General features: G+C 45.4%; 1 protein-coding gene across 1 annotated transcript; it reads left to right on the top strand.

Moving 5' to 3' along the window:
- Positions 1–1,204: 1,204 nt before the first annotated feature.
- prrt4b (proline rich transmembrane protein 4b) lies at positions 1,205–19,633 on the top strand. The gene is made up of 4 exons (XM_079294688.1): positions 1,205–1,291; positions 6,320–7,420; positions 11,745–11,873; positions 16,945–19,633. The coding sequence occupies exons 2-4, from the start codon at positions 6,412–6,414 to the stop codon at positions 19,008–19,010; spliced, it is 3,204 nt and encodes a 1,067-aa protein (XP_079150814.1). The 5' UTR covers positions 1,205–1,291; positions 6,320–6,411; the 3' UTR covers positions 19,011–19,633.
- The last annotated feature ends 134 nt before the right edge of the window (positions 19,634–19,767 follow it).

The raw sequence follows: 19,767 nt of genomic DNA, 5'->3' as shown, positions 1-19,767 counted from the left end.
AGAGTGAAGTTGTAATATGTTATTACGGCGATGTTGGGGAGGGGGCTTCATCACAGGCAGGACCCCTCAGCCGCCACTCAGGAAACGATGTTTCCTTGGGCTGAGAGTTCACTGATTGTTTCTATATTTAGAAAATTCCTACGAATCATAGAGGCAAAGATCTGGGAAATGTTTGTGCACAACAATAACCCCCCCCCCCCCCCCCCCTCCATCGATTAGACACCTTTGATGTTAACGGAGGTAAGTCGGCGATGCCCTGTCTGTGGTCAAAGGTGAGTCCCTTCAACCTCATGTAACCCTTGCAGGAGGTTGGATATGACGTGGGTTGTTCTGTGCTTCGGAAAGGCTGGGATGGAAATCAATAAAACAGATGTTTTAAAGGACAGCGTGGGTCTTATTTTTGGAGTTTTGGCAGCGTAGTATCCCAAGAAATTAAGCTCATACTGGACGATTCTGTACCTCACAATAAAGTCCAGTGTCATTCAGTGCCAACACAGGAAGTTATTGTGCCAGATATGTAGCATGGCAGAAAGGGTCTGGAGATGGATTAGTGGATGTGTGTATATCTACTTTCATGCAGGAGACCAGAGTTCACCTCCTGTACCATAACCAAAGGTCTTTACCACAACCACAATTCTTTCTTTTATCTCATTTTCCAATCACAGGTGTTGGCGATATTAATGTTCTTGTCTGGTGACGGGGTTGACTTTTATCATAAAACTACCAAAACGAGATCTGAGTTGTAATACATTTGAATTAACCTTTAAAGTTGGACTCAAGCTTTTTTTCTGTGGAGCGGAATGTGATTTGCTTGCAGAGTCAAAAAGTCAACATCGGCATTCTATTCACATTAGGTGTAAATATAGTGCTTGAAAACAGCTGCATTTAGATTTGACCAGCTTACAGTTTCTGTGCGTGTGCACATGCAAGTGTGTAAATCCTGCGCATGTAATACTCAGCATGTGTGTTTGCACAACACTGTTTCCCAGTGTCCGCGGCACTGGGTGATCTCTGCTAATGAACAATTTGCTCGCTGAGGTGTGACCACAGGCATTGTGATGTGAGCCACACAGCGGACCGCTGATGCAGTGAGCGAGAGAGATAGAGATAAATAGAGAAATAGAGAAAGAGAGAGAGAGGGAGAGAGAGAGGGAGAGTGAGGGAGAGTGGGAGGGACACTGGAACTCAATTCCATACAGACGAACATACACCGGCTCAGAAGGACGGTCTCTCCTGCAACACGAACACATTGCTAGCTGTGGATTCTCCACCTTATTCCATACATCTGTGGGTAAGTCATGTTTTCATCTGTCTGTCCACATATAGCTGTCCCTCTCTCTCTCTCTCTGCATGTGTGTGCTAATCAGCTGCTCTGCATCTAGGAATAGGAAATGTGAGTGTCTGACTCCAATAGGCATGCTGTTACACGCTGAGAAACACACTGTAGCTGCAGCTATAGGTAAACACACTGACACACACAGACATACTACATTTCCTTTTATCACATGTAAGAGGGCTTGTGGTTGATCTGGGTGCATTGATGCTAAATGATAAAGGAGACCCGAGGGAGTCATCCAGTGATAAATCAAACAGGAAATGTTTATGCTGGTAGGTGTATTTATTTTAGGAGTGTGTGTGTCTGTCAGTGTGTCATTTGGATAAACCTGATCTGTAATTCCCATGAATATCCGACTTGGATTATGCAATCATATCCATGTTTACTCTCTCCATTTTAGCATGATATTGTACAGAATATACATGCAAGTGTGTTTTTGACGTTTGCAAACCAGCAAAGGCTCTTGTAGGCATTGATTGTGTGTGTGTGTGTGTGTGAATGGTCATTTGCATGTGAGAGCAGCACACTCCTACTAGTGGAACGGCGGAGTCCTAAAGGTGCTCAAATCCCAGGGATTAGCGAGACGTCTTTGGCTTCAGCTGTCACCATGGCGAAGGCAGCCGGTGGAACGCCCGTGTTTGAGAGCATCCTTTGTAAGCGGCAGGTTCTCCGCATTCATCGGCTCAATGGCTAACACAAGCGTTTAATGTGTTTAATATGTTTCTTGAGAGGTTAAAGTGGGGGTTTAAAGAGGTGGAGAGTAAGAGGCATGGACAACGTGTGGAGAGCCAAACTGAGCAAAGGAAAGGGAACAAATTTGAGTGCATCCACAAGTTTTCACAGAGAAATGAATGTCAAGAAGTTATGCATGGTACTGCTAATGTTCTAAGAAGATTTCTGCATGTGGAAACTGGATTTGTAAGATTTCATGTCAAAGATCACCAGAGGAAACCCCACGGATTAGATTAGCAAAGGCATTCATCTTGTTAAATCGTGTGACTCAGGAGGATGTAGTTTAGTTGTAAAGCCTGCGGGACATACAGTAGGTAACCTGTTGGAGTCCTGCCTGTGATGCTGCTCATTTGACCAGGGGTTTGTCTGTTGTTGGACATGAGAGCAGCTCTCACTATGGTCAATACTGTCTAGGGACTATTGACTGTAGCATGGTTGCACCGTTTCTATCTGTAGAGCTGTCACAAGTCAGCGATGGAAAAAATGACGTCAAACGAGGAATCACACAGTTAACTTTGACAGCGGCTGATGGAACACAAGGAGCAGTAGATGCACAAAGCTAGCTGTTACCACCGGTTTCCCCGTCTTTATGCTAAGCTAACCGGCTGCTGGTTGTAGCTGTACATTTACCAAACAGATATGAGAGTGATATGGATCTTCTCATCTGTCTCTCAGCAAGAGATAGATGAATATGTGTATTGGTCAACTATGAACTATTCCTTTAAAATGAGTCTGCCCAACAATGAGCAACAGCAGGAACTGAGCAGGAAGTACCTGCACACAATATGCAGACATATCGTGAAAACATGACCAATAACCTGAGTGATTCATATGAAGTTACAACATTGATATGGCACTATCTAATCAGTATTTATTCATAGAAACATTGTAGTGTTGTGCTAAAATGAGCCAACTGTAAAATGAATCCTGGAACTTGGAAGTCAACCAAAAGGTTGTAAACAGTAAATCGGGTTTTTTTTGTGTGTGGGTGAAATGAGGACATTAACCATCTAAAATTGTATTTCTTTTATCTTAGTGGCTCTATAAAGCCCTCTCTCCCAAACCGTCAAGAATTTGCCGTGAACATAATGTCGACAACATAGAGGGATAGGTGGATAGTCAGGTGCTTGGGCGCTACGTTAAGCTCTCTAACACCTTATAAAGCCCTTCAAATGTGCTGCTTTATGCAGAATAAATCCCCGCTGGCTTAAATCGGCCAGTCAGATTGAATCTGTGCGGTGTTGACATCCCTGCGTGTAGCGTGAAAGTCAGAAGAGGACAACAGGAAAAAGCCATATGTTCATCCTCAGATGGGCGACAGAGCCCTGTGCTGTTAGAAAGCTGCAATCGGACCCAACAGCACGTGGGAGGATGCACGTGTAAATACAAGCGCACCTACACACAACCGTGGAAATAATACTAGAGTGAGAACTAGCGCTTGTAAATATGCACGCCCACACAGCAGATTCAGAAAACTATCACCCACACCGGTAGCCATTTGCAGGGAGGTAAATTACTCCATTATTCTGGAGTGTGTCATTGATCCGACAAGCCTTCCCGTTGTTATAACAAGTTTGTTAAATTGTAATGACATGGGCCACAGTCAATTCTTCTCCATTTGTGACCCCCCTTCGGGGTCGTAGAGCCTCTCAATTTCAATCAATCAGGAGCGACGCACACCTCTAATTCAGTCACCGCGTGTCTTTTTTCTTTCCTTCTCCTCTTCATCTTCCCCTCTCTCTCGTTAGCTCTAGTGGCCTTAATATGATCACAGTGATCACGGCGGGGCTTGTAATGCTGTCTTCGGATTAATTTGGCACGCGGCATTTTCCACGGAGAAATATGTTACAGCAAGGTGAAGGCTGATTGAGAACAAGATGGCTGATGGCCCTGGGAGAAGTGAGAGCGTGGGGGCTTCTAGTGAACACACACACACACACACACAGAGACTAAATTGAAAGACAGGAGTCTGTTTACAGAGTTAATAAAAGATGCTGGCAACAAACTGAAATGAGCATTAGGGAGACTGCAGCAGAGTTTACTCTCCTGGACTGCGAATGCCACAACTGAATGTCAATATGGTGTCTTTGTCTCTCTCTCTCTCCCTCTCTCTCTCTCTCTCTCCTCTATTGCCCTTGTCTTTTGCTCTCTGCCCTTATCTTCCGTCTCTGTCGCTCCATTGAGCACACTACAGCAGCAGGCCCCCGTCTTTGTCAGGAGCAGCTCGACAAAACGCCAAGGAAATAACAGAGGGGACTTGTAAATTCCCCACAGACACTTTTTATAGTTCCTTTCCACTTGCTCCGTTGCCTGTCAAAGCAGACAATGCCTTCACTAACAGCCATGTATTTGATGTGGTGACAAGAAAGTTAAAGCCCCAATCTGGAACTGAGTAAAGCACAAGATGTGTTGTGGTTTTTGATTCATTACTGTGCTAGCGCTGTAGATCATCTGTTAGTTTGACTGCTAGATTGTTTACAAAAACATGTATGACATAATTGATGAATGCAGTTCTTGACAGAAGCTAAACACTATCTCTACATCACTATCAAAAATGTGTTTACATGTTAAAGCTGCTGTTATATATATTTATATTTTATTAATGGGTCAGCCAAGCCTTCTACTAGAGAACGGGATGGCGCACACTCAAATCGAGCCAAAGCTGCACGTGTGATGTTGTTTCAAAATATTAAAAGAAATCATCATTCTGACACACTGTGAAGTGAAGCGTTTTGAGCTCTACACGAGTTTCCTTTTACCACACTGATACTGAGCTACAGATACACAGAAGTTAATTGTGAGAATCTTAGACACATTCAATTATATATATATTCCCCATTCTTAATGGATTGGTTGTGCACGTTCATAATAAGATCAACTAAAGGCAGCATTTAATTGTTTATTGGCCTTTTGTGTAATCATTTAGAAATAGCTGTCAAAATGTCTTGAAGAAGCCAAGAAAGTGTGCATGCGTGTGTGTGCGTGTACCTACAGAACAGTAAATGTGGGCGAACAAGCACACAACTAAGATACAGAGAACCGAATCCATCGACAATCACATCTCTGCACGTATGAAAAGTGACTGTGTGTGGGTTGGTTGGCGCAAGCTCGAGCTCTCAGGCATCTAAAAGCAACCGCACCTCATTGGAAACTGATTTTCAGGCTGCTGAGTCAAAATGCCAAAACTAGGGAGTGTGTGGGAAGCTTTATGCCCCCCCCCCGGTAGTCAGTCAGCCTATCCAGGCATCATCTGACTGTGTATATAGGCCCGTTTCATCCCTCCAGGTGGGAATGGAGGGGGAGACGGCAGGCAAAGTCCCTGCCGGAGACTGTCATGGTAGTGGCTGATTGATCTTGTGTGTGTGTATGAAAGAAAATAGCACAAACAAGAGAGAGAGAGAGAGAGAGAGAGAGAATGAAAGCAGGAGAGAAGTTTACTCTGATATTTGTGTGAATATTGGTTTTTTTTTCTCTCCCACACAAACAGAACTTTCTCCCTCTGCTTTAAAGAACAAATAAATCTGAGATTGAAAGAGAGCGAGGCCGAACTGGGGGGTTGGTGGGGTGGTGGGGGTGGGGGGGTGGGGTACAGCTAAAGCGTACAGGTTGTTGTTCTCACAGGGGAAATTCCTTTGGTGCTCCAGCCTTTTCACTGAGGCAACAGGCTAGTGACTTTGAACCACTCGGTGCTCCACAAAAGAAAAAGAGGTCCCTCTATTCTTAAGTTGGCAACCCAGATCCTAATTTACTATCCTCCCCCAACCCTACACACACACACACACACACACACGCACATTATTTCTTGACCACTCTTCTCTGAAAAGAATACATATGGATGGAAGTCCTTTAAGTTTAAGTTCTCTAATTGGTCAGTCTGTGTAGCCGCCCCAACCACTGCGACACAGCATGACATAAATACTGACCACCGCATCTAACGGGACACCACTAATCGTGGGGTGTCCATAATACTTAAGCTCCTGTTGTGATATGTGGTGGGTGACATCTTTTTTTTAGTCTGCTAACTTCAGCAGCCGCTTGTAATAGGTGGCATCGTTTCCATACTTGCTTTACTTCACGCTCTAGAAAAAAAAGAAGAAGCTGGAAAGCAGGTCACACTCAAGAATGTTTGATGACAAAAAAAAAAATAAGAACAGATGGTAATTCCATCAAGTTTTCATGAACTCAAATTTAGCTGGTGGAGAGCGGATGGAAAGTGTGTCACACGGTGACCTGTGTCTTCTTGTCTTTTAGGCCATTTTGCCGGAGAGAGAGCCAAACCCGCCTCAGGGAGCAGGAGAATGGAGAACAACATGTGAGCGAACCCATGCGCCACTGTCGACAGCATGCTTCGCCTCCTCCAGACCTTGGATTTCTGCTTCTGGTGCTTTCTGCTGCTTCACAGGCAGGCTGTGGCTGACGAAGAGGCCCTCTGGGGACCGACGCCATCAAGAGAAAACCCACCTGAAAGCTCTTACTGGTACCCTTCCTTTCTCAAAATACCCTTCCGCATCCCCTTTTATGGAAGCTCGGACGTGAACGACGAGGCTACTGAGTTGACCGCAACCGCCAAAGGGCAGACGGAGCAAATCAATGGCCTGCAAGACCACTTCGGTTCAGGGGAAGAAAGCCTTTCGGAGGCCTCTGAACCATCCACCACTTCGAGTCAGGGGCTCCTAACCAGCGTGACAAAGATAGGTACAGAATCACTTCCCACAGGGACATCAGATTCTCCAGACAGCAGCATAGCGCAGAGCGACAATGAAGCTCTTGTTTTAGACTCCTACTCTCCCACAAGCAGTTCTATCAGAAACACTCTGGTCACCAACAGTCCCACCAGCACAAGCACTCCAGAACAAAATGCAACACATACCCACCCACCGAGGGGCATCGCACCAGCCACAACCCAGCAGCTCCCAGAGGAACACGCTGATAAGGAGGCTGACGATTTTACAGAAAAGATCTTTCTGACGATAGCACCAGAAACCACAGTTCCCACTGCCTTCACATGGGCAGCAATCCAAACCACAACAACAACCCCAGGACCGGTGGAGACCACTCTAACCAGCAGACACCCTCTGGGGCCTGTTACCCCCTCTACGTCCTCAGAAGCCACGTTTGTCAGAAAACCACAAGACTCGACTGTTGGTATTGCGCTCCATGCTGGAGAGGCAACAATGACAGAACTTTACCCCACGCAGAGCGAGGCCGATCTGGGATTCTCTGAGGCCAGGTCAGGGCCCCTGGAGGAACAGCCGGGGGTAACCAGTGCCACGGGGATCGATCACAAACTAGTGCCGGAATCCACATCAAGCACAACTAAGAGCCAATGGGTTAACTTTCCAATAGCAGGAGGTAAGCAAAGTTAAACCAATCAATAGTGGCTGGATCGACTATAGATGTGATCCATGATGGGCAGGCAGGTCTTAAGTGTTCAATAGCTGGCTGGCAAAAGGCTGCAGACCGGCTCGATTGAAGACATTTCTGACATGGTGAGTAGTCAAAGGTCTGTTTTGTTGAAAACCTGTCAACAGTCTTTAAGTACAAGTCTGGGATCAACACTGACATGATTACAATGATGTGTTGTGTGATGGAGTTTCTGTGCACCTTGCTCAGAGAGAGTACCATGAAGGTGTAGTTAGGATTGTTTGATATAATGTGGTATCGTCTATTACACTGTGCTGGTTTTAATGTCTCAGGCTGCTAACGTCGACAAATACATTTCGGCAACATGACAGCTTTCAGAAATGTGAGTTGTTGCACAATACAGAAATCAAAAGCATGTACAACACAATGAAACATCTTTATTAGATTTCCAATGCTCGCTTCCCACAGACTTTGAACGATTCAATAAAACAGTCCCATCACACAGAGAAGACGGAATAAAGATTAAAGCATCAAAGTCTGTTGTGCAATCTGTTGTGGATCGTTAAAAATCATTTTTGAGAGAAGCGTTGTTGTTGTTGTTGAATAAGTTCATTTAGCATTTCACAATCGCCACCAGTGAGTAATTTGTACGAATCCAAAAAAACAACAATTTAACAATCTTTAATGAGTTCCACTCCGACAGTTCATAACCCTAACCTCAGCGAATGGAATGAAAGATGATGAGCTAAAACCGCTGGTTTCAGAAGACTTTGACACGACATTGAGGCAACACGTCCTTCTTCAGAGCCCATCCCCCCAAACACTGGTGGCAGTCTGGTGTCTGTATGCTTAATGAGTCTTCACAGGAAGGTCCTCCTGCAGGTACAGACGCATTCATCATGTCGGTTCAAAGGCCGGGCAAGAAAATGATGAGTCGATTATTCTCTGCCGGGGAGGTTCAGCTTCCATCTGATAAAAGCGTGATTGTTTGGGTGAATTCATACACACAGTCTGCAATATGGACATTAAGTCCACATACACTATGTAAGACAATGCTGCCATCCCACCAATGGATCCCAGCAGTGTATTCTGCACAACATCAAAAAAAGTACATTAAAGAGGTTTTCCGTGGAAAACAAAGAAATTGCAGCTATTCCCACACTGCTTATGCTGCTTGTATTGAAACTGGTGATGTTATGTCTACAGCGCCCGGGTGTTGTGTCTGCACTTGTTTTCAGTTGTGCACCGTGTGGCGGCATACAGAAAAGAAAGGGGGTTTGGTCCGGGTGGGGAGGGGCTGCTGTGACCGTGTATCAGTATTCCAAACGCACACTCAGCGAAACCACCTCCTCTCCACTGGGACCATCCGCTCGCCAGTCGCTGTTCATGGACGCTGAACATGCTTCTTGCCTTTTCGTCTCCTCCCTCCCTCCCTCCTTTTGCAATATTTTTTGCCTCTACAAACAAATCCCCGTCACTTTCTTTCCATGGACAGACTTGTCAGCTATGGCTGCTTTGAAGGGTGAAAATATCCTGACGTGAATCAGAGAACTCTTCAAAAAGCAAAAAGATGGTGCTTTCATGCACCCTTGTAGTCTGCTTGGTGTGGCATTGCGCTGGAGTCTCGCAGTGAGGACACAAGAGGAGACTTAAATGACAATGAAAGCACGGCACCCCCTGCATTACCATACATTATCCCAATATGAACATTCTATCTGTGTGCTGTAATGCACTTTTAAGCTGCACAGGGTGAATCACTTCCCCAACTGGAGGTGTGGAACATCCGCAACCGAGTGGGTTTTCATTGATCGAGACAGCGTCTGCTGAATGTGGCGTTGCCCTTGAGGAGGCTGTCAGGTGTAAAAAAAAAAGAATTAAAAAAACAGCAACGCTCTGCATCTGTGTCAAATTCTCCACTAAGGGACACTCCGAACGTCTCGTAGCAAGGGCAATGACGACAAGAGAGAGCGGAAAGAGTGGAGGGAAAGAGCTGGGGGTTGAAGCTGATGAGATGTGGGGGTTGAACATGTAGGTTTTCGAAAGCCTCTCAGATAGCCTTCCTTTATCCTGCTCCTTCTCTCCCCTCCTCCCACTGTTCCCATTACTGTATGCTGTACTAATAGGCGGTGGCCAGACTAGACCCTTAACACACTCCATTACCTGCAAGGATATATTGTCCCTGTGATCCAGGCGCTACACACCGAACTGCTAAAGCACGGGCATTGACAGATTAATTGATTAAGGAAATGGATTTACACGGCACAGCATGTGGCAGGAATATCTAATGGCTCCGTGTAGAATGTACATGGGAAAGGGGCTTACACGCAAATCGAAAACTGTGGTGACTTTAATGTTATGTTCATCTTCTGACTCATTTGGCCAGAGTCCATGAGTTAAAAAAAATAAAATAATTGATGGATAAAGGCTGTTTGTTTTTAGGATTTCACCCGCAGCTCTGAGGCTGAATTAACCGGAGTCATGCAAACATGCAAATATAGAACAATCTGGATCATTTCTCGCCTTTATTCAGACTGATTTTGAAGTGTAATGGAGTTTGAAAATGCCACAGATCCCGTAGTAACTCTCTTAATGAGCCAAGTTATTAACAAGGTGATGCAATTTTGTGCAAGTACATTTGAGAGGCTATCCAACCCACTCCTTTTTCTGTCTTATCACTCTCGGCTCATTGTGTTTGTTACCAGCCCGTGTATTCTTTTCCAAACTCACTCGGGGCCTGCATAGATAACGCAGGCTGTAACGGAGTGCAACAGCATCTTTTTTCTACATGTATATTTCTGGAAGCTGAAGATAACGGGGAGCCTCTGAAACACTGCACTCTGTGAATTACTACCACGCCATCATGGCTTCAAACGTGTTGCCCATTGTGGATGCTACTGTGTCTATTCATGTCTATTCATAGCCTGAAGTGAAGAAGGAAAGATTCTTCTTCAACTGTAAAAACAATGGATAGAACATCTTGCTGTAAGGTCATGGAGGCTAAAAGAAAGAATGTGTCGGTACTAATTAGGTAAACAGTAAAATGGCAATTCAGCATGTAGCGTTGAGCTGTTCAATAAGTCAGATCTCCCTGATCCCTGTTTTGCTTTTATTTTGCTGTATCAGCAGAGTCTCTGTAAATCGCCAAGCACCATGAGTGAGTGGACATGTTTACTGTGCTTGTCTCAGATGTTTTTTTAGCAAGATCTCAGTGTAGATGTTGTAATTGAAATCTGCAGGAACATCACAGTATCTGTGCTGCAGATCTGAGACGCTGCAGTGATGCGGCTGTCGTGTACAGTGTCTCCTTTCAATTCATTTGATCAACAAACAGCTGCACTGTAAAAGCTAAACATCTGGTGACAAATGTGCATTGTTATATATTTTGACATGTGTTGCTTAATTAAACTACAACAACACTGATTTATGTTGTCGTGTGTGCAGCTGTGTTGGGGTCAACAGCGCAATAACGCAGATTTCGCTTTGGAGACCGTTAAAAGTTACGATCAACTTGGGTGCTGTGAGCATGACCTAGATTACACCGTGTGCGTGAGCTTGCATGGCCTCCTAGCTGGGTTTTTTTTCTAACTCATTATTCCTCCCACTAGCCTCATACCTCTGCGTCTTTTATTCATGTTAATTCTGAAGTTATAAATGAGCACTGCACCTGCTATCCCTGGCTTCATCACAGAGTCAGCTCATAAGCTTTTCCCAGCAGATTCACTCGCAGAATATTGTCCCAAGGCTCATCCGGTCCATCATTCATTTATAACTGTAAACACACACAAATGCTGTGCAGAGGGCCGACTGTGAACACATACTTTGTGAGTGAACCTGAGGGAACAGAGAGTGATGTGGCTCTGTCTTGCAGTCAGTCGTCTCTCTCCCACTCTGTCTTTTGCTTTCTTTCTTTCTCTCTCTCTCTTGGCGCTCGTCATGAAACAGGTCTGAGGTCTGCATTTGTGATGGACCGGGACGTACACACACACACACACACACACACACACACACACACACACACACACACACACACACACACACACACACACACACACACACACACACACACACGCACACACACCAGGATGTCAATGTAATTAGACTACAGAGAGCCAGACTACTGCACAATGGATGACTGGCTACAACTAAGTGGGCGATGGCCAATCCATCTGACTTAACTGGGTGAAGGAACATAGTCCTTCCATGTTCTGCAACGTGAAGCCTCAGAGACGCTGTGTGCAGAGAACACAGAGGGTTCAACTTGATCTTGGCACGCTCCAAACTTGCTAATCTCTTCCCCCCCCCCCCCCCCCAGAGGATAAGGAGGATGAGGAGGATGAGGAAGGTGTGGTTCCTTCAGCAGACGGGGACAGTGACACCGGGTTGGCAGACGTTTCCACGGCATCCACTAAGCTGCTAACGACGTCCCCGCCACAGAGCACGGGTGAGCAAACAAACAAAAACCTGCGAAATTGCATCAATGTTTCAGCTTGTGTTTGCACTGCCATGCTGTTTGTTAGGAGGCTAAAGGGACTGCAGGCTGTTTGTTTCACAAGCCGTCCTGTAGCTTTTTCAGTAGCAGTCAATCTGTCAGAAGGACGGGAGAAACAATTAGCCTGCATCCTTTGCCTGAAGCCACCAATTGCTTCCAACGGGAGGAGGAAACTGCTCATTCGAGCTGTGATTCTGGAGCAGAAGAGAGAGGGTACAATGCCACGCGATAAACAAATATGTCTCTCAGCTACATTGTCATTGATCCTGTGACAATAGCTGCCTTTAAAAAAAATGAAAACAAGTGTTGATTAAGTGCTGGCCAATGACAGCAGAGTACTTTTAAATGAAGAGTTGCTGCTCATGTCAGTATTTGTCTTAATTCCGTTTTTGAAATCCAGTCATTAAGGCAGGGTGTGAAATTATTATGACAGATGTGTGATTTATTCCTTAGAGATCACACATACAGGTGCAGATACTGTGTAGATAATACAACAACAGACGGAAATCAAGGCTGGTCATATTCTATATTTGTGTTATTAAATGTGTTTCCATCCACCTGTTGCTATGCAACAAATCCCATGAAAGTAAAACCAAGAATTTTACCATCTCTCAATACTTCCACGTAACAAACTTATGAACACACAAACCTACGGTATGTATCCTGTCTGTAGCTCTCAGCCCCAAACTCATTGGCTCTTACTGATGATGTAAATCTTTAAAAAAACTGCTCACACACACAGTATATTATATTATAGTGATATACGAACACTTATGGGCACTGTAATATTTAGCAATCAATCAAACAGGAGGTGTACGAGTGAGTGTTGACGGCAACAGAGCGCTGTATGCGGGATTGAGTCAGAATAAAATACAGTGCCTCTGTTTATGAATGAAACAATGTTGTGCACCTTTAAGAAAAATCGAATAGGTTATATTAATCCCACTGTTAAATATCAATGTACAAAATACTACATATTATTCTATTATATGATGTATTAGTCCATCATCATGCACTTGACCTCTGGTAAAATATGTTAATTAAAAGATTCACTTTTAGCACAGTTCACAGGAGCAGATTTAACCCACATTACCTCGCCTAGAATAGCAGACGCTGTCAAGTGATTTTCAAAAATAGATCTGTCAAATGTGCCACTGGCTGATGGTGGAGCGCTTACGGATCTCTTTCTATCTTGGTGTGTCACAAGTGACTGAGTGAAACAATAATGTCAGCGGTCTGTCATGCCAGTCATTTGCTGCCTAAAGCAAAACAAAATCTGTTGTTGATAATGTTGGCTGCACATAAAAGAATTTACGGCTGTCGCACAAACGCTCCCATTTGCTTTAATGGACCCACATCAAGTGTTTTTGGAAGCAGATAAACCCTCCAAACACTTCCCATCACACACAACTGGCTGCTGCTCAGTATGCATGATATAACTTCTCCATGAGCTCCAGCTAAATTGCTTTTTTTCTTGAAGTGAGCCAAATTAAAAATGACGGCAATCAGATGACAACTACACGGAGCTCTCAGTTTCACGATGCAGAATCAACACGCAGCCAATTAAAGATGAGTGCGTGGTGGGGCTGTTGCTCATTTAACATCAGACGAATCATTCACCTTTAGTACCTTGGCTGGTGTGACCTTTTAAGATTTACGATTAAAACCCAAAGAAATGAAGACATGAATAAAGCCCCAGTGCACTAATGGTGTTCCCACTGAGACCGAAATGAAACCACTCCTCAGAATTAATGATTTCTGAAGCAAGTCATCTCATGTGGGTTTGCTGAGTTTCAGAAAATGCGTGTTCATTTATCTTTTAGACTGTGTGCTATCGGTCTGTATTAATTATGAAGTGAATCATCTGAAGGCAGCTCTAGGATCTTAAATTCTTTTGATTTCAGATATTCACAGCGATCATCACTTATTAGCTGCGGGCTTTATGAAAGAAAGGTTAAAAGATGAATACTGCCATGTCGATCGAATGGAACTTAAGATGGTGAACATTGTATTGCCATGCGAGGGTTAGCATCTTGCTGAAAGCACTGCTGTGTCCAATATTGACTGTCTTTTAGCTTAGCTTTTGGTCAACCAACTCCTGAGGGAAATATCTGTCTCTTTAGCTGTTAAATGCTCCACTATGTTCCCCAGCTAGTCGCTAACTGTGTCTGTCTGCCGTTTGTTGCCGGGCAGGTAGTGTACGGTCAGTGGAACTCTTATTCCAGGTCTTTAAAGATGATATTTTAGCTTTTTTCTTATTCTCAGTTTATGTCCACCGGCACTTTGCTTTCAGGCTGTGTCTGTCTGCTGTTGCTGTGCGTACTGTCCCTTTGCAGGGTAGACTCGTTCCCACAGGAATGTGTCAGATGACCGAGCAGCATGCATTGGAACGTAACGCTCTGATCCATCCCTGTGCTGCAGCCATCACATACCAAACTCTGTGCAGGCCTGCCGGGCAGCTCAGATGTGAATTTATCGACAAAAACACGGCACTAATTCAATACCCGTCACGTTTTCCGCTTGGCCCGCCAGGCATCCACATCATGGTCATCGCCCTGGAAAGTAAACAAATGGACGGACGAGTCATTGGCACAACAACGCCGTCCTGAACCCCACCTACTTTATCAGTGGCCCTCACATGCAGAAGGCCTGCAGCTGTGTGTTTATTTTACACTCCAGCCTCATTTCCCGCACCGCTACGGTCTGCTTTGATAGGGTGACATCGTCAGTGCAGTGAGACAGTGCAGGTTCGTTTTTTTTGGAGCACTGACATATTTAGTGACCTCATTTGAAGCCGCTAATGTTTCAACAAATCACCTCCGGGCACTTGTGATATTAAATGAACCACTGTTTATAGTCAGTCCTTCCTTCCTGGCATATTAAATGTCAATATGGAACAGCATGTTTAGTCCAGTTGCTAAGCGGACTTAATGGCTGTACTGTCTGCAAGGTCCTGGCAGAGCAGCAGCCTGTGAATGTGTGGCACATCTGAATGTACTGACTGGTGTGCACACATATCTGCCTTATTCTCTTCCCTGCCATATTTGCTCAAAACAGTCTAGTGTGGCGCTGAAGGATCATTATGAGAATGATGCACAAGGGAGCCATCTCAACAGCATTTCAGGTTTTTGCTATTCAAGATCCACCAGAGTTTAATTTAAAAAACAGTCCATTTATGCGAAAACAAAGCCTCTCAGAAACTCTTCCATCTTTGTTTTTTTTCCTCCTGTTGAGGACGCGACTAAGCTTCAAAAGACAGCTCAGGATGTCTGAAATAAATCTGCTGTGTCGTGCTACAGTAAAAGATGCAGCCCGCATCTGGCAGGGCAGTCATATTTCCTCGAGCTTGACGTTTTCATCACAAGCTGGGACAGCCGATACAGCTCCGGGGTCAGGAGACGAATGAGGGGAAAAATGATAAAGACCTAGTCAAGAACAGGCAAGACAGCAGGGCAGTGCTAAAGCACTTGTGAAAATCTTCTTCGGGATCAGAGGCAGGAAAAGAGCAAGGCGTTGGTTCAGCAGGGGTACTTGAAAACAGCAACAGTGTAAACGCATGCAAAGGCACCGCTGGACACTCCAATATGAACACACAGACACAGAGTGAGTGCCATTCCGTTCTCCTCTGCTGCAGACTGTCACATGTTAAACATAATGGAAGCTGCAGCTGCCATACATTGGATCTATTTGAAGGGGGGAGGGGGGGGGCAGCAGAAAACATAAAGCATGGGAAGAGACTTGTAAAAATCAGGGCAGTCGAGAAGAACAGAAGAATAAGACTGCCCCAGTTTAAAAATAACAAACCCACCTATGGGAGTTTCCCCCTTTAGAAGGCGGGTGTTGGAAGGAAAATCATAAACAAAAGGAGCGAATTGGGGGACAGGGTGGGATGGGAAACACCAGAATACAACCCATAAAAAAAAAACTGATGAGAAAGACTTAAAACAAAAATGCTAAACCACACAGATCCTGCTTTTAGTTATGTATAGGAAAGGAATTAGACATCGTCAATCTATACGCAAAAGATGTCGGGGTTTTGCGGTGCTGACGTCAGCACATTTAAGTTCTTCAACTGGCACATGACATCACCACCAGATATAATGTATTCACCAGGCTTCGCTGGACGTATTTAAACCCCCTTCCTTTTCACTGTTGTGCACAAGAGTGACACTACTTTTGGGCTGTATACACCAACAGTTTCTAATCGTACACAGAAATGACACTTCAAATGATGGAGATGCTGTTAGAAGCTGCTCCTCTTCTGCGGCATTTGACAACCTTTTTCTTTTTAAGGGGCGAGGGGTTTTTTAGCTGCCACCCTTCGACGGAAGGTCTAAATATGTTCTTGTCTGTGGTGGAAAGATAGCGTGTGCGATGGGGATGTTTTATGGTGGCGTTTGATGAAAAAACAAGGTCTATGATGTGAAGCTCGGAGACAAGGAGGCTGAAAAATGCTTGTCTTTTAGCCCATCTGTGAGACATTATGCTGTGTGAAGCGAGTCATCCTCCAGTAATTGAACTACATAAACATGTACGGCGCAGATAAGCTTTGCAGGCGTCTCTTTTGATCACGCAAACAACACATGGTTAACCCTTAATTTCCAAAGCTAAACTTAACTGTACTCCAGATGGCTTCCGTAATGCAAGAGAAACCAGCTCTGTAGTTCTGAGTGGGTTGTTCTTTAACACACACACACACACACACACACACACACACACACAGATTTTGGTCCAGCTCAGTATGAAGTTGCCTTCATACAAGCTTCCAAACAGGATTCGCACATTAGGCAGAAAGCACCCTTTCAGCATGCTGGACCTGAGCCAATGCCTTCTATGGCTCAGACAGTTCGAACCTTTGATTAAATGCGTCTGTGCATTCTCATGAGTGGACGATTAGTATGCTTTTAAGGGAATTAAAAGTAGATGATTACAGCTCATTTCAATTACTCATTCAAATGTCATTATATTGCTTATCATACCAGCTATTCAATGACAATTAGATTTTCTATTTTCTTTCCCCTAGAAACTCCCCTTATCCCTCTGGACACTGAAGACTATATGTTCAACCAGGTGGACAGTGACGCCACCTTGCTTCCAGACTGCAATAAAGAGCGCTCCGGGATCTGCTACGTCTCCGACACCTGGGACTCAACAACCTCCTCGGACGTCAAGCCCACGCAAAACACCACTGCCACGAACCAATCCGCCAACCCCTTCCTGATCCCAGCTCCACCCATGCTGGTGCCGCTGTACACCGACTGGAACAGTGCCATGGCAGCTTGGGGCCTGGCCTGGGAGGCTCATGTGTACGGCGCCGGTTGCATCTTCGCGATGCTAACGCTAGCCTCGGCTCTCAATCTCCTCTGCTTGCCTCTACGATGCCCATCCGGCTGTGGCTACTTTGCCCTGGTCAGTCTGTTCCTGCTAGCTGCTGGTGGCACCAGATCTTTCTCCCTCCTGTACGATGCCTACGGCCACCAGGACCGCTTACCCTCTGCAGAGGCCTCACTGATACTCTACGAGGCACCGTTTCCCTGCTTGACTGCAGCATTCGGTCTGGTTTTCCTTCTACTCTCCATGCGCTCGAGGATGCAGCTCTCCTACTCAGCTTTCCAGAGACCCTGTTTCCTGGCCTGCCTAGTTGTCGTGCACTTTGGCGCTGCATTCGGACCGGTGACATTACTGAAGTTCTACCAGCAAAATCCTCCCCCTTGCCTCTTTCTTTCACTTCTCTCCCGTGGGACCTTTGTTGCACTGGCCACATTTCTGTCTGTAGCCTATTTTGTGTTCTACATCTACGTTCGGGCAGATTCTAAGCACATCTACCACCTGAATAACACGTCTCCAACACCTGCTGAACGGTACAACCGCTGCCCCTTTGCCGAGAGCCGGGATTGGGACCGTGCAGCCGTAACCGTTTGTATTTCAGCACTGTTTTGTTTAGCATGTGCAGGACTGCAGTTATATGCAATGCTCAATGCTATGGGTGTTGCAGGTGGAGAGGAGGTCTTCCACCCTTGGCCCTGGTGGGCTTTCCAGTTTAGCTGCAGACTATGTGAGCTTGGGGTTTGTCTCACCTTAGCCTTGGTGGTAGCACAACCAGTCTACTGTTCTGACCACCTCTCGTCAGCAGGAAGCTGCTGGACTGAACTGTTGGCGTCCAAGTCGCCCATCCTGCCTGGGAGCTACCAATGGACCCTGAGCCAGCAAGAGAAGCTTGCAATCGTTGATACCGTTGGGCTTGGAGAGATAGAAAGCCTTCCTCTTTACACTCTGGTGGATGAGAGGCTCGGTAGCAGTCTGAACGGCCTGGACCTCCTCTACCACAGCAACCGGGCCTTGGCATACCGAGACCTGGACTTGGATTTGGACTTACAGGGTTCAAGAAAACCTGAGGATGGAGGATGCGGAGAACCCTCAGGTGGATCCTCGTTTACCAGCGACTCCACCACAGACCTGCGGCCACCTTCGCCCATCAACCTGCGTCGCAGTATAGACGAGGCACTCTTCGGTGAGGCCCTATTTCCCATGAGCCTCTTTAGCCCTGCCAGGCCCATCCGCTGCAGTGATCTATCCATAAACAACCACTGTGCACTTCAATGCAACGGCCTCTGTGATCCTCTCTCAGCCGACCCTGGACTTTATCGAACCTCTTCCTGCGTGGAGATGGCCTCGCAACCCCAGCCCTCATGCGCCCAATCTCACGGAGACACAATTGTAGGTGCTCCACCATCTCCCTCCCTGTCCTCATCCTCCAGCTGCTCATCTCCTGAACGTTGGAGGGGCAGCTCTTCCTCCTGTTCCCTCTTCCGAGAATCCTTCGGAGGCTCCTCACTGGTCCTCTGTCCGAGCCCAGAGAGACGCGCTCAGCAGCTTCTCCAGCAAGGGGGCATGGGCCATATGGCGTCCTCTGGCCGCCATGGCCATGCTGACCCACAGAGGCACTATCATACACTGGGTGCGGCCTCACAAGAGAGCCTGGACCTGGGCATGTCGTCTGAGGCAGACCGCTCCGCGCAGGAGGAGTTCATCGGTGTTTGCAGACAAATCGATGCTTTGAGCATCTGCAGCGAGACTATTGATTTATAAAAAGGACAGTCTAGTCAAACAGTTGCATAGAAGACTTGTTAAGGATGTCAGAAGGGGGACTGTCAAGGTTTTTTACAGCCTATTTGGTAGTGCATGGTAGCTTTTGCTTGCACCATAAAATCTATAGCTGCCAAGATACAGTTTTGGGAGGTGTGATAAGCTTTCTTATGTGGTAATTAGTGAATGTCTACGAGGGTCTAAGTGCCAAGAATGCCAAAAGCCAAAAGGTCATTTCTAACTTTTACATGTTTGATTAAAGGCTGGTGAAGTTTGATACAGTCAAAAGAATAGTGACATTTTACTGAGTGGTGATAACAAGAACTTATTTGTACAAATGTTTTTATTGCATTCAAACATTCCAAATAATAGTTCTGTACTGTGACTAAAATTAAGCACTTATTAAATACTACTGACGTCTTAGGTTTTCAATCTCAGCATAACATCATCGAATCTCATGTTGGATAAGTGGGATTGCTATTCAGTTTGTCAAACTGTGAACTGTCCATATACCACTATGCCACACATCTTACTTGCAGTTCTGATGCAGCAGTGCCCTCTACTGGAGAACACACGTTACCTTATCCTGCAATTATTACCACTGGACTGTGCTTCTACATACACTGGCAGCATCTTCTATACGACTTGCTTCCTAATTTATTTATGTTCAAACATGCTAAAACACATTTAATAAAGTGTTTTTTATTTTAAAAAAAAGTGGCTTATTTTACTTAAGGTTACAAAGTGACTTTGCAGCTCA

This window comes from Melanostigma gelatinosum (assembly GCF_949748355.1).
Source record: "Melanostigma gelatinosum genome assembly, chromosome: 22".
NCBI lineage: Eukaryota > Metazoa > Chordata > Actinopteri > Perciformes > Zoarcidae > Melanostigma > Melanostigma gelatinosum.
Note: the sequence above shows the minus strand (reverse complement) of the source record. Positions and strands in the feature narration are given on the sequence as shown.

Excerpts from the sequence above, each read along its gene's own strand:
- prrt4b (XM_079294688.1), top strand. The coding sequence starts at position 6,412 with ATGCTTCGCCTCCTCCAGACCTTGGATTTCTGCTTCTGGTGCTTTCTG. Across the intron at positions 7,421-11,744 it reads TAACTTTCCAATAGCAGGAG|AGGATAAGGAGGATGAGGAG; the intron begins GTAAGCAAAGTT and ends CCCCCCCCCCAG. Across the intron at positions 11,874-16,944 it reads GTCCCCGCCACAGAGCACGG|AAACTCCCCTTATCCCTCTG; the intron begins GTGAGCAAACAA and ends TCTTTCCCCTAG.